The 13,984-nt window shown below is 41.0% G+C and overlaps 1 protein-coding gene across 1 annotated transcript in view; it reads left to right on the forward strand.

Annotated features, from left to right (window-relative positions):
- The first annotated feature begins 3,942 nt into the window (after positions 1 to 3,942).
- The window catches only part of CPPED1 (calcineurin like phosphoesterase domain containing 1), a 39,941-nt gene continuing 29,899 nt past the window's right edge, over positions 3,943 to 13,984 (forward strand). The window contains 2 exon segments of the mRNA XM_069030315.1: positions 3,943 to 3,984; positions 3,987 to 4,263. Of these exon segments, the coding sequence (XP_068886416.1) occupies positions 3,943 to 3,984; positions 3,987 to 4,263 (319 nt within the window).

Here is a 13,984-nt window from a genome sequence, read left to right on the forward strand (position 1 = left end):
TCTAGCAGTTTCAATACAAACCCATGACCCAAATATCCATGATTTTTCAGGAATAGACACTGAATGTGTCAAAGATAAGCACCAGATCAAATAATTCCTCCTAGTCTGGCTCTCTCATTCACTGGAGTCTTTACTAGTCACGACTTTCAAATTTGCTGGTAGCCCAGCTCTCAATCATTCAATGAAAGGTGCAAGTTCTCAGCAAAACTGAAAATGAAATCTCAGGACGGGGAATTCTAAAATCAGAGGCACCCTGAATAAAGTAGAATTCTTCAATATTTGGGAGCACAGAAAATGAACAAGACATCTTAAAAAATGAGCAGTAGCTCTAGATAGAACCTGTATCTGTGTCAGAAATTGGAATTCAGTGTGCAAAACAAATTGAGTTAAATAGTGTATTTAACTCATTACATCAACTTTTATATCTCTCATAGTTACAGTGATTCAAGGAATATATTACAGGTTTCTTGAACAAATGAAGCCTGCCCACACTAAATGAGTCAGATAAAAATCAATTACACTGTGGATTTTTAGCTGTGGAAATAATCAATGTCATCATTGTTCCCTTCCTAGCAACAAAATATTGGTCCTGATCAACCTATCCTTTTAAGCTGGTTTGTGCAAAACATTTTTAACATTTTTGGTATTGTTTTGTGGGCCTTTTGAAAATGGAAAGCCATTTGGTATCAAGGCCAAATATTAACAGAGCCTTTTTTTTAACATTTCTAGCACTCTTCAGTGCAGTAATTCATTTTTATTGTAGTAATTCTTTTTTGTTTGTATTGAACATCAGACCTTAAGTTTTATCATATTCTGTAACGTTTTAGGCTCAGATTGCTAAATTTACCTGTAATGGTGTAGCCATCCTGGAGTCTCACTCTCAGCAATGGAGTAGGACATAAGAGTGTACTCATATGAGATACTACTGTAAGTTTGCAGAACTTACTGATTTTTATCCATTAGCTGTTCTTGGGGAAGGAGAGGAGCTGTATCCTATGCCAAACCTTCCAAAATGTTGCATCTGCTATGAATGCTGTCCTGTTCAAGTACTTAAAGGGAGAAGAGATTCATGAAAAACAGACAATACATTGTATGCACCATTTATTTTCAGCATGAGTAAATTGATATTATTTCTAAACAAATACAATTATGTGTGATCCTTTTTCTATCACCAGGTTTTATCAATTTCCATTATTTTGTCTAACTTATCCCTCAAGGACTCATATCTATCAGCAGGCACTGAAAACAGATGTTGATACTGCTGTGTATGTTGTTTACACCTCCAACTTTCATTGGATTCCCTGAATTCCAGATGGCACACAGTCATTCTATTCTATATATAAGATTAAAATGGTTTCGTTTCAAATCTGCATATCTGTCTGTGCTTTGTAATTTTAATTCCAATGTCTAGAGTAACCTTGTTATGTCCTTTTCACCTTTTGTACTCTTCCAGTTTTGCTGTCATTTGCTGAGATTAGAAAAAAGATTCCCCTTCTTCAACCACTGCTTTGACTATTTTGCTCTTTATTTGAATTGCTCAACAGAGGTAGTAAATTTTAGAATAATTTACTTGTTTTATTAGTATTATATCTGGATTTCTCAAGGTGCATAGAGTCTTACTCTAAACTGCAGTAAAAAATAAAGTGCACGCCTATTACTGGATTTTTCAGAACTTCCAAGAACTGTAAGTGTTGGCAGCATGATCTAAAGCACGCTCAAGTTAAGCTTTACAAGATCTGGACTCCACAGATCTGCACTATTCTATTCACAGTCCTTACTAAGCTAAACCTTATATAAGAATTTTATTTTCAATGCCTACATTTCTCACTTTTAATCTCTTATTTTCAATATACTGCATGCCCTCCCAGAATGGTACATTTCCCTCTGTATGCTCACACTAACTTTATAAAATTAGTAAAAATCTCAATTTACACTCTATAAATAAGAGGAGACACGTGCTACTGTAAAATATTTATTCAGTGTCATTATATTCATGACACTTTTTATAACAAATCAAGTCCTATGACAAAATTCTGATGCTGTATCTAGGCCTCATTTGGAATGAGTCCATGAAAATCTATAATTAAACCAACATAGATCAGTAGTAACTTTGAACGACTTAGTCATAGTAAAATGAGTTTAGCTGTATAGCGTTTGGTCCATGAGCTTGGCTTCAAAAATGCATACTTCAAATTTGGCAGAGTAAAGGAAGCAGGAGAGAGCTGAAATCCCTCTCCTGAACACACAGTCCTGATTCTCAGTTCTCACGTTTATAAGCAAATGTTCCTTTATTTCTGCAGATGAAAACACTTCTGCACTCAGGCTGTAAAATCACAAGAAAATGTGTTTAAATTACAAAATTAAAATTTCTCATGGCGTCCTCATTACAGTAAGTGATCAAGGTGATCTAAGATGAAAGGATTTCATTTGAAGAGGACGCAACATAGGCAGGCTGCACTCACCATCATAATCACCTAGAAAGAGCTGAGCACCCTGAGGCTCATCCGTGACCCGTTCTAAAAAGACACCAAATAACAGTCCTGACAACAGAATTTTGTAGAGGAGAGCACCCTATACATGTATAGAAAAAAAGAGCTATGAAATTACAGATTTAGATAAATCTAGAAGATCTTACAATCCACATCTCTGCCAGGTCTGATTCAATCTTTCAGACATGCATAACTTGACAAGAAACATGGTTGCCTTTAGCAACACATCCAGGTTAAGTAAGACAAAGGTAATTCAGTTGCTGGTAACAATCTCATGTCCTTGTGCTCCAGAATCACACTATGCTGCCTTGCCAAAAGAATCTACATTTTTTGGCCTGATCTTGATGTTATTTCACTTGCAAAATTAATCCTGAGTTTAGCTGAAGTCATGCAGCAGTCATATATTCTGGTTTATAGCTGCTCAGCCCTATTAAGCAGATGAGAAGAAAATGGAAAAGAAAAATAAAAGGTAAAAAATGTCTTTGCATGACTGAGCCAATTGTTTTTATATTAGCATGAGCAGTTCTACCACGAGACTGTGATCACCTCTTCCTATGATGATGTTGGGATATTTAGATAGGCTGCACCTGAGACTTAAAAATGCACTTTAGTTTTTATTTGCTTAATATACCACATGCTGCCTCAAAAGAGGGGAATTGACAAAAGCTACTTAATAAAAAAGACTTCCCTAGCGCTTTCCATCTAATGATCATCAAGCAGTTTACAAGGAGGACTGAAGAAGCTGTTTTCACTTGTGGATAACAATACCCACATTTTACAGATGGAAAAACCATCTAGCCATAGGAATGCATTTTAGTTGACAGCGTTAACCTCATCTAGCACTTTGCTGCAGATTTCACACGATGAATAGAAGCACTCAGAGCTCTGCATGTTGCACCACGCAGAATAGCGGGGTCCTGGCTGTTCAACTGGGAAACTGCAACCGTATTGTTGTTCCTGTATGGCTGGGTCAAAAAGGGATTCTATGTCAGAAGAGATGAAGAAAACAGTGCCTTGTAAGGGTCACCCATATATTTCAGTCATCACCTCACTGTGTAGCTGGGTTCTGACAGAAACAGGAGCCGCACGGGCCCTGGTCTGTGCCCGCCACAGTGCCCAGCCATGGGCAGGGCAGACCGGGCTGGGGACACTGACAGCAGGGAGACGCTGGGCCTTTGCTTTTTCTGCATAATTTTGCCTTTTCTTTTTTTCAGATAGTAGTTGCTGGTGACACCTAAGTTCGGGAGCGCGTTTAAACGCTGAGGAAACCTGACCAGAAGAACAACCCATGAGGAAACAGAGGAAGGCTGCCAATGCTTTTAGACGACACCGGGTCGCTTCAGTTCGCAGGTTAGGAACAAGCTGAAAATGACGTAATCTATTACTTTATTATAATTCATTTAAAAGCCAGCACATCTTCGAGGCAGGTTCCACCCGAAGCCGCCCCCCGCACATGGCGGGACCGGGAGCCGCCCCGCAGCACCCCCCCGTTCCCAGGGCTGCCCCAGCGGAGCCGCTCGCCCCAGAGCCGCCCGACCCCCGCTGCCCGGCCGCCGCCGCCCTCACACCAGCCCCCCCAGCCTCCACCGCGGCCGCAGCGCCCGGGCCCGCGGGGCCTCCCGCCCGCGCCAGGCGCCGCCCCCGGCGGAGGCGGTGCCGCCCCCTCGGCGGCCGGGCCCGGCGGTGGCAGCGGCCGCGCGGGCCGGGACGATGGCGGCGGCGGGGAATGTGTTCCTGAGAGCTCGCGGCAGGACTCTGACCGCCTTCCGCCCAGGTATGGGGAGCGCTGGCCGAGCCGCGCCATCGCCTGCGGGCTCTTCCCCGCCGCGCTGCCGGGCGGGAGGGGCGTCCGGAGGGAGGCCCGGGGTTTCCCCGGCGGCGGGAGGAGCTGCTGCCGGGGAGGGGGAGGCGTGGAGTGCCGGGGCCTGGGCCGTCTGCTGGCGCCGGGGAGCCCGTGGTGGGGAGCGGGGCTCTGGAGGCACTGGGCGGCCGCAGCGCGGACGGGTGCGGGGCTGTGGCCGCCCCGCTGCCCCCGCTGTGCCGGGGCGCGCCCGGAGCCGCCCAAGTTTATCCCCACGCTCGGGCTCCCATAAAGATGCCAGCAGTGTTCAACACTGGATTCGTTTTAAAATGTTTGTCCCCGCTGCTGAACCTGGTGTCCATAGCCTGTGAAACTGTTGGCGCCAGCACTGTGCTGTCCTGTGGTGGTACCTGTAGGGTGACCTAACAGGTTACCGCTGGGTCACTGTTCATGGTGCTCAAACGAAAGGCAGCCGTAGGGTGGTTCACAAGTAGGTAAGATGCTGCTTTCCCTGGGCTGCTCAGCCTCGCTCAGGGTGAAGGTCAGCAGCGCAGGTGCTCCCCTGGCCCTGCCCCGCTGGGCAGAAGCAGCACTGCGAACCTTGGGCTGCAGCCAGCCAAGGCAGACGTGCTTCCACACCTGCCAGGTGGGTAAGGGAACGAGGCCAAAGCGAAGGTGGCAGCCGCCTGTGACTGCTGGTTTTTGCCCGTGGCTGGACACAGAGGAGCGTATTGAACTCGTTGAACATCTCAGTGTATGCACCTGTTTGTAAAATTCCGCCAAGGATGGAGGTTCTACAGTGTGCTGAGGGTGTTCAGCGGCACAGCGAGCTCTGTGTTAAGAAATCCTTTCCTGTGGCCACGCACGGAAGGTCTTTTATTTATCAGTGTTTATGAATTTCATCTTGTATTGGTTTGGTGAGGTCAGCAAGGCTATTAAGTCCCAACAATTCTGTGGTCTTTTCTTGGGTTGCACTGGAAATATTTGGCTTTGCTTGTTGCCAAATAAAGAAAAATCACCAACTCAGAGCATGTGAAGTATATGTATACAGTCATTCTGGCAACCTATTAATTACAGATGGTTTGGTTGGTTTGGAACAGAATGCCTAGCATTTGCTGAGGGGACAGATGGCAGACAAGCCATCTAGTTACATCAACTGTATAGTGAAATTTTGACAAAAGGAGTGTTCAACAGCAGTGTAAAATTTTCTGAATAAAAGCTTTATCTAAGTACTTCTTGAACATTTACTTAAACATGGCATTTGGGAATCTGTTTTCCAGGTGTGCTTCTTTCTCCTGAAGTGTCCTTGTTTGGAATTCTTTAAATATTAATTAAGACTTTTCTACCAGTTGGTTGTTTTTAATCTTGTTCAGGATTCGTTAGGCTATCATAGTCCAGCTACCATCTTCGGGTGCAATACTTTTTGTAAATAATTTACTTGGCCTTTTCTCAAGAGGCTAAAGTTCAACACAGCATTTTAATAACTGAATAATTGGGGGAAAAGAGAACCAAGGGCTGTTAAAACTGAGGCAAATGTTCATGCAGTGTAAGATGAACATCAGTTCTCTGTGTTTTGTTGCTTTCCTCAGTCTTTAGGTTTCACTCCTGTTAAACAGGTATCCACATAAAGCATTTACTGCCACTGCTATGGCTTGTCACACTGTTTCCTTTTAAAATTTGAAAGCCACTATTGAGAGCTAAATTTCCTTTTCTTCTTACTACCCTTTCTGCAAAGTCTCTCTTCCACACCCTCTCCCCTAATAGTAATTTGTTCAGTCTGCTTTTGCGTAATGAGGAGGTTTTACCTGTAACCTGCTGTAATCTGCCCTTGGTATGGGACCTGTGAATGAGAATCTGGAGGTGAGGGATTGAAATTATCCATATAATCAATGAGGCACAGTAGTAAACAGTGTATAAATACCCTATCTTATTGGCAAGAGACCTTTATATGCTTTGGCTTTACTTTTTAAAATCAATTATCTCCCTTTTCTACCCATGTGAAATTTTGCTTCAGCTGTCTACTCCTTCCATTAGTATTTTAGTGAAGAAACAGGACCATATGTTTGGGTGAGTGCTGTCTTCACCACTTCTCTCCAGAAGTCAGGGGGTTATTTTGTTTTGGTTTATTATATATATTTTTTTTGGTCCCAAGTATGTCAGTAGCATGCTGCGCAAAGAATTTCTGTGAAAGTGGTAGAACACTTTTTTCAAGTAACTAAATAAGTGATACTCCTGTCAGTTTAACTGGTTGAGAAGTGTCTGTTTGAACCTGTCTTTTGCTAGTTTTAGTTGATGGTTCCAAAACCTTTGTCTGGTACAGGCGAATAACCAGTATTGCATCCTCACAGTCTCATTTCCATGTGTGATTTTACGCTTCTCTGTCATGCCTCCCTCACCAATCTTTTACATACTCTCAAAGTTTATTCAGTTGCTTCTCATATTTTCATTTTGCTCTGTTTTCTATTCCTTTCCAATCTCTGATCTTTTGCCATTTTTGAATGTCAAGGTGACTTCTTGGTAGTACTTGCTAAAACTCATATGAAGTTGGTGGTGTTTTTCCCATGTGCACTATCCTGTACTTTTTTGCATGAAGTTCATCCTTTTTTGAACAGTCACTGAATAGGAAGTCTCTCCTCAGTTCTTCACAACCAGGCCTGATTCTCATGCTGCCAAATGGCTTAATTTTAGCAAATTCCACTTCCTCTCTGTTCAGTTGCTGTGACAGATTGTTTTGAGTTTGTTGAACAGTATATAGGTCCCAGTGCAGATCCAGGGGGAGTCTGTGTGTCTTGTCCATTTCTGTTTCTCTTACTAGTTTTCTGTGCATACAAGGACTTCCTTTCATATTTCCAGCCAGCTTGGCTTCATTAAGAATCTTTGGCGAGTAACTGTTAGATGGTCTTGGAGATGGGATTAAGTGGATTTCCCTTGTCCCTGTAAAAGCTGTTGATTACTCTTTTTGAAGAATCAGTAAACACAATGGCTACTGTCTTGGTTAGCATTTCCATCACTTGTCTGTACAGATGCTACTTTTGCAGTAAGCTCAGGAAACCCTTTTAAATGTTAGTGTAATAGTGACTGCCTCCGTGTTCCTTTGGGACAAGGGCAGTTTTAAGGATGAAGTAACTCCCCAGAGGTTCACTGGTTTTCACTTTTGAGGAGTTCTATGGATGCCACCTAATTGCATCCATAGAATCCCACCACGTAGCACTAAACCACCTGAGTGGTTTTTTAGTGCTATGTCTATTTGTTGAATCATCTACTGGTATTTTGCTTTGAGACAGATCTGATGTGCTGTCAAGAAGAATTCTCACATTAGATCTTCACAAGTTCCCTCACAATACCTGTAGATGCAAAAATGTACCTTATTTTTCTTCTTTTCAGCCTTTATTTTTGGATGCATCTTGCATGTCTGGAACTTCTGTTAACCCTAGTGAGTCTCTGGTGGGCTACATGCTCGTAATTCCCCTACAAAGTGCTTTATTAGTTGTCAGATTTATGCTGTTTCCAGTTCTTCACTTTTTTTAGCTTGATTTCTTGGACTTTAGTATCTAACCATCCAGTGTATAAAATCTTTCCTGTTCTTTTTATTTGGATGCTTTAGCTTCTCAAAGGATGCTGTCCTGCTCTTACTAGCCTCCTTATGGCTGTTACTTAAGTAGTTTGGACAATCTGGATTCTTTTTGGTCTTTCTGAAGTTCTTAGTAAATGCTGTGCATATGGTCTGAGCCTCTGGGATAGTGTCTTTGAATAGTTTCCATGCTGCCTTCAAGGATTTTTGCACTTTTTAAAAGCATCATAATTATATATAATTCGCCTCCCTTTGAAATTAAATACAACCGCAGTTGATTTCTTGCTTTCAGAGGAGTGTTGGATCTTGGCACATTACGATTACTGTTCTAGAGCTCTTCAACAGTAATATTTTTGAGCACTGATCAGAACTGCTTCCCAGTTTGCATATTCCATTCCCAATACTGTCTCCAGCTCTCATATGAATTAGGGAAATTTTTACGTGGGTTTTGAGAAACTTTCTGTGACTTCACCTTGTCATTATGCAAGCCACCCCCCTTCACACCTACAGTTCTGGGCTGTAAAGTTTTTGTAATGAGTTTACATGTTAAATTTGGGGGTGGGCATAAGGCATGACTAGAATTTAGATTCTGTAGCCCTCAGTACAAATAAACTGTGTCTGAGGGGGCATTTCTTACCTTGATAGTTATCTAAGAAGTTTAAAAGTATGTCTTTTGAAAACAGTAGCACTGTCTCATTTATTTGAGAAACCATATTCTGTCATTTAGTGTTTCTACTAGTATTTCTGTAGTACATAATTCTGGAATAATTACCCTTTAAAAGGTTTTATTTTCTCTGTGAAAATGTATTTTGATACCTGTTTTGAAGGGGGTTTTCCCCTGGTGCATAAAATTGCACCTTTCATAGCAGGTTGCCTTGGTCATTCAGCAGAACCTTCGGTAGTCATATCTTTGGTAGACTCTTGGGTACACATGGAAAAGGATCTGAAAGAAATGCACATTTCTTTAGACTGAAATCTTTTGTTTTTAGACATACAGAAATAATGAGTTTTCCAAGCTATATCTATTGATAATATTTTAGTATATAACAAGGAATTATTAAGAATGTCGTGCAATTCCTTTATTGGTTTTGAAGCTATTTCAGGACTGAGAGTAATGAAAACAAATTGTTGCTGTTTGTGTTGTCTATGATGTATACATACTGACTTCACTTAAGAGATTCCATTTTCCTTCCTGCATAGAGCTTCTTTGGAAGCACAACCAAGGTTGTGCTTCCTTTTCACTTTCACCGAGAAAAAGAGTCACAGGCACACTTTGTAGGCAAAGATAACTCAGGGCAGGGAACCATGTTCCTATTTCTGCTGTGCTCTGACTTTCAGAGAAGTGATATGGATTGTCCTGTCAAACCCAGTGTGACAATGAGGGCATTTTTGTGTTTGTTACTGCCTGTGGTGGACTGAGCAGGCACTTGGAGATGTGTCCATGTCCAAACTCCTCTGACACAGTAGTGTCTAAAGAGGGACTATGGACAGGAGTAACTTTCCATAACTAAATTGTTTCCATTAAATGCTGCAGAGTGTAGAGGAAGAAGAACACCAATATACTGTTGAACCCAATCAGTGTACTTATAAAAAATCCCACCACGGAAATACTGGAAATCCCAGCGGTACCACGTGCCTGACAGAGGCCAGTGGTTTTTTTGAGCAATCTCAATAGATGTGTGTTTGTGGTCCTTGGAGATGGGGAAAGAAAAGAAAGGAGAAACTAGGAAAAGAAAAAAGGGGAGAAATAAAGGCACAGCAAGACATTAGCTATTGTCCTTTAGAAGCTGGGATATTTGGCTGAAATCCCACCTAAGTCCTTGAGGTGTCTTTTTGCCTGTGATCACAATACATGGCTGAGGTTTTCTCTGGTGAATTGCTGCTGACTACTTTGGTCCTTCACAGAATTAATCCTTAGATAAATTTAGAAGCTGGCACCATTTTTCAGCCAATGCTGCTAAAAATACATTGCATTGATCCTCTGTCTGTACTTTGGTATGCATGGGAGCAGAAAAAGAGTAGGAAGCTATTGAAACTGAGGCATAACAACATGTTCAGAAGTTGGACTTCTTCTGTGGCGATCAGCTGTGCTTTTAAGGAGGTCTGGAAGCAATACTGATTTGAAATAGTTTTCTGTTGCTTGGTGTGTAAAAGCAGCTCCACAGACATAATTTGTCCTTCAGAAATGGAAACCACGTGTACATCAGTTATTGGAGAAGTCTGTCAACTTTGTTCTGCAATTGTGTTTTCTTTTTGTTATGGTAAATTCTGAAAGTTGCAAACAGCTTCAGTGTCTATAGGGATGAAGAGCCAGTTTTAAGGCATTCTCAGCTTCATTCGATTTTGTGATGGGAGAAGGCAGAAAAAATTATTAATTGAATCCTAATGTTCTATTGCTTTACCTAGCATGCACTTCATCTAATACAACTACATAGCTCATCTAAAGGCTTGAAAATAGAAGCTCCTAGTGAGAAGGATGCTTTTATTGTTATTCCCACAGAAGTCATTTGCTACATTTGAAGGGATGATAGCCATTGTACATGTTATTTAATTGAAAAGCATCTGGGACCTGGATCATGACTGGAGGATTGCTGCAAAAGCAGCTGTTGGCCCTCCCACCACTTGTGCCCAGTGGTGTTTGTTAGTTCCCCTCTGCCAGACTTTGGCAGACCCCCCAGCATGGGAGCACAATGATTTTGCTGAGCACTGTTCTTGAGATCCAGTGCAAAGACCAAAGGGTTCAAACAGGGGTTTGTAGTGCCTGTCTTGGGCAGACAGGGTTCGTTTGCACAGCCACTGTACCTGTTTTGTGGTTGCCAACAAGCAGCTGGTGAGGGAGAAAAGGAGAGTATCGAATAATGATCTGAACAGGGTCCATTGATAAACCATTTAATTGTAAAGCAGGAGGCTTCTGGATCCATCTGTGGTAGTGGAAGATGCTTTTCCCATCTGTTTCTCGTTGCTACCCTCTTACCATATTGGTTTGTTGGAAGAGCACTCGTGCAGGCCTAGTCCTGTGGTTTTCAGCAGAATTAGTGAAATTGCACTAGTAGCAGCACTTGAAACTTTAGCTGGACTGGTGTTATGGCTTACACAGATAAGGAAAAACTTGCAAAAACAACTCTGAAGACAGACCAGTGAGGGCACTTCACAGTACCTCCTGGATCAGCTGAATTCAGAACAGGCTTAAGATTGGTGCCAGGTGCAAGTTTGCACTCATGGTGTTGTATTAATACAACTCTCATCATGTGACTCTGTTTTTATATTACTTCATAGTAATTAAAGCACATCCCTGATTTTAAAGAAAAAGTTAAGTTGTAAGTTTAAACAGTATCCTTGCATTATTTTGTTCCCATATACTTTTGTTTCATGGGAAACAAAATCAGTGAATACTAATTGATAAGTAATAAGCGAATGGAATTTGGTTTAAGTACTAAGATTATTTTTTTTTAGTGTTTTTGGTTGGAGTGATCAAATAACAAGACAAAGGTAGAAAATATTTATTCAACCTTACTGTTACTTTTGTAACTATTTGATGAGTTATTGAATACCACTGAAACAGCTATTGACTGATTTGGCTAAAACCAGTTAATTAAACTAACATTTTAAGTAAAAGTTATTTATGTAGCCCTGATTCCTGTCTCTCTTCTGATGTCCCTGCTTCACTTTCTTCATTTTATCTTTTTCTTTCCTAAAGGAGAATATAGCATATACCTTTGCATCATTTTCAGTTCCTTTCTTTTTTCACCTCCTATCTCCTTCCTTTTCTCCCCACTCTTCACCACCTCCACCCCTGCATCTTCTGTTTCTCCTTTCTTCTGCCATTTCTTGATTCTGTCTGTGTACTGAACTTCTCTTTTGAAATTCATCTTATCAGTCTCTCTCTCTGCCTCACATGACCATCACTCACCCACTCAAACCAGAGCATCTGTGCACAGTCTTAGAAACATTCAGGTACTTAAAACCTAGAGAGTTACTGTATTGGCATGAATATAAGTAAGGAAAATAAAATATCCATGAAACATGTATTAGAATAACCCCTAGTCTGGCTTTCCCACCAGTTCTGCATCAGCTCTGCCTGCTCCCCAGCAGTGCATTGTCTGCTTGCCAGATCTTTCTATGTTCAAGTATTATATAAAGCTCCCTGTTCCCTGGGACCTGGTTCAGCCCTGCTGCCTGTGCCAACCAGCCAGGACTGCTCCAGGTGCTCCAGCTGCCTATGGCCACCACACACCATTCCTGGGGCTCTGAAAGGGTAACACAGTCTGTCCATACTTGAAACACAGTCTTTAAAAACAACTGCTAGCTCTTCTGTTAAAGTAGTTTCTATAAAAATAAGTAAATGTAAATACATTTTACTTAGGTTACTATGGTAAAAATACTAGCTTCGGATTAAACAACACAAAACAGGTATATTTTGTTCAGCGTTGATTTATCAGTACTGTCTATAAAGTTGCTGGGAAAAGGGCAAGTCCTGCCATATTGTTCAAAGATTTGATCTATTTTCCCCATTTAATGAATAAATTGTGCCACTCCTCCAAACCAAGTTCCTGTTTCAGAATTTCCCTTTTTACAGTTTTGTTTTGTAGAGGTCATAAAGGGTTTCTGATGCAAGCTTCCTTGACTGATATTGTTCCCATAGCTTTCTACTTATAAAAACTGTAAGTTGCACAGTGCCTTTGCTGCATCATGCAAGCTGCTTTTATGGCAGTTGTATTTTTTCATGGAAGTCATAAAAGAAAAACCTAAATTACTTTGTGGCATTCAACTAGTTCCATAAGGTTTCTACTGCAAACTCATGGATAGATGGATGATTTCACTTCCCTGAACGGTTGTGTAACTGGAAGAGTAAATTTTTTCTCAGAATTAAAAGCCGATGAGTGGCTAGAAGTTTCTGCCTATAAAATATGTGATTATTATTTAGAATAAGTCAGTGCTGGTATATAAATAATTTTGTTTAGAAATGAAATGTTAGTTTAACTAAAGTGCAGAAGCTTTCATTTGGCAAAATGATCTGATGCCATAGCAACAGATGACAATTACAAGCAGCTTCTGGGAGTTGCCTACATTCCTTATCCCTCACTCCAGTCTATCCATATCCATGGTGCAAGAGATGAATTCTGAGCTCTGTTTTCTAACCTTCCTTGAAAGAAACACACTCCCCTTTTTGCCAAGTGTGAAGCTCCAGTTCTGGAGCTTGTGGAAGGAAGTCAAAAGTACATCCATGTGATGGACATGCTACTTCTCTACTGTTACTGGAAGACCAGTTTTGCCTCAAAATGAATTTCAGATTAGACTGACATGATATGAGAGTATATTTGTGGATTATATTTTAATTTTAAATAATTTGCTGTATCTCTTCTTTTTTGAGTCAACTATAGATGGATGTAGTCAGTGAGTTTTTAACAGCTTAAATTCTGTTTAAAATACCTCCAATGACAGTAACAGTATTAAGCCAAATATAGCTGTCAAAACTGAAATGTTCAGGTTGCAAATGAATGCATATAGACAGCTGGAGCAACCACAGCATACTCATGTTTGTACTTCAGTTCCAGCTTGGGACATAAGTCTAGGAAACAGGCTACCCATTTCTGTTTTAAATTTGTAGCCAGCTGTTATTTTATTTGCCCAGTGTTGAGATTTTTTCTTCCAAATGGGCTTGTAGTCTTACATATATCACCCTTTGTTTGTTGTACTTGGTAATACAATATTGGAGAAAGAAGTATATGTAAAAATGGTAGCAGCACAGTTTCTGTCACACTCTCTGCCTACACTGACTCTACCAATGGAAATTTGTTTCTGAGTTCTCACCTTTCTGCCATAGGTCTTGGGAGCAATTGTGGCAGCAATAAATTTGGATTTTCATTGTTGCTGCTAATTCTGGTGTTGCTGGGTTAGGTGTTTGCTGACCTTGGTCCTGTTGAGTGGCTTCAGTTCTAACTGAATGTGCTACATCCAACTTTTCTCTAAAACGATAACAACAAAAAGTATATAACTCCTTAATATGAAAAGAAAAAGTCTACTGGAACCATAAAATGTGAAACTTGTGTATGTTTTAACTTGTTAATTAAAGAAGCAATAATTGGAGTTTTAAAAGAATCAACTGAAATCTAATGTTACACA

Source organism: Aphelocoma coerulescens, chromosome 14, assembly GCF_041296385.1.
Source record: "Aphelocoma coerulescens isolate FSJ_1873_10779 chromosome 14, UR_Acoe_1.0, whole genome shotgun sequence".
NCBI lineage: Eukaryota > Metazoa > Chordata > Aves > Passeriformes > Corvidae > Aphelocoma > Aphelocoma coerulescens.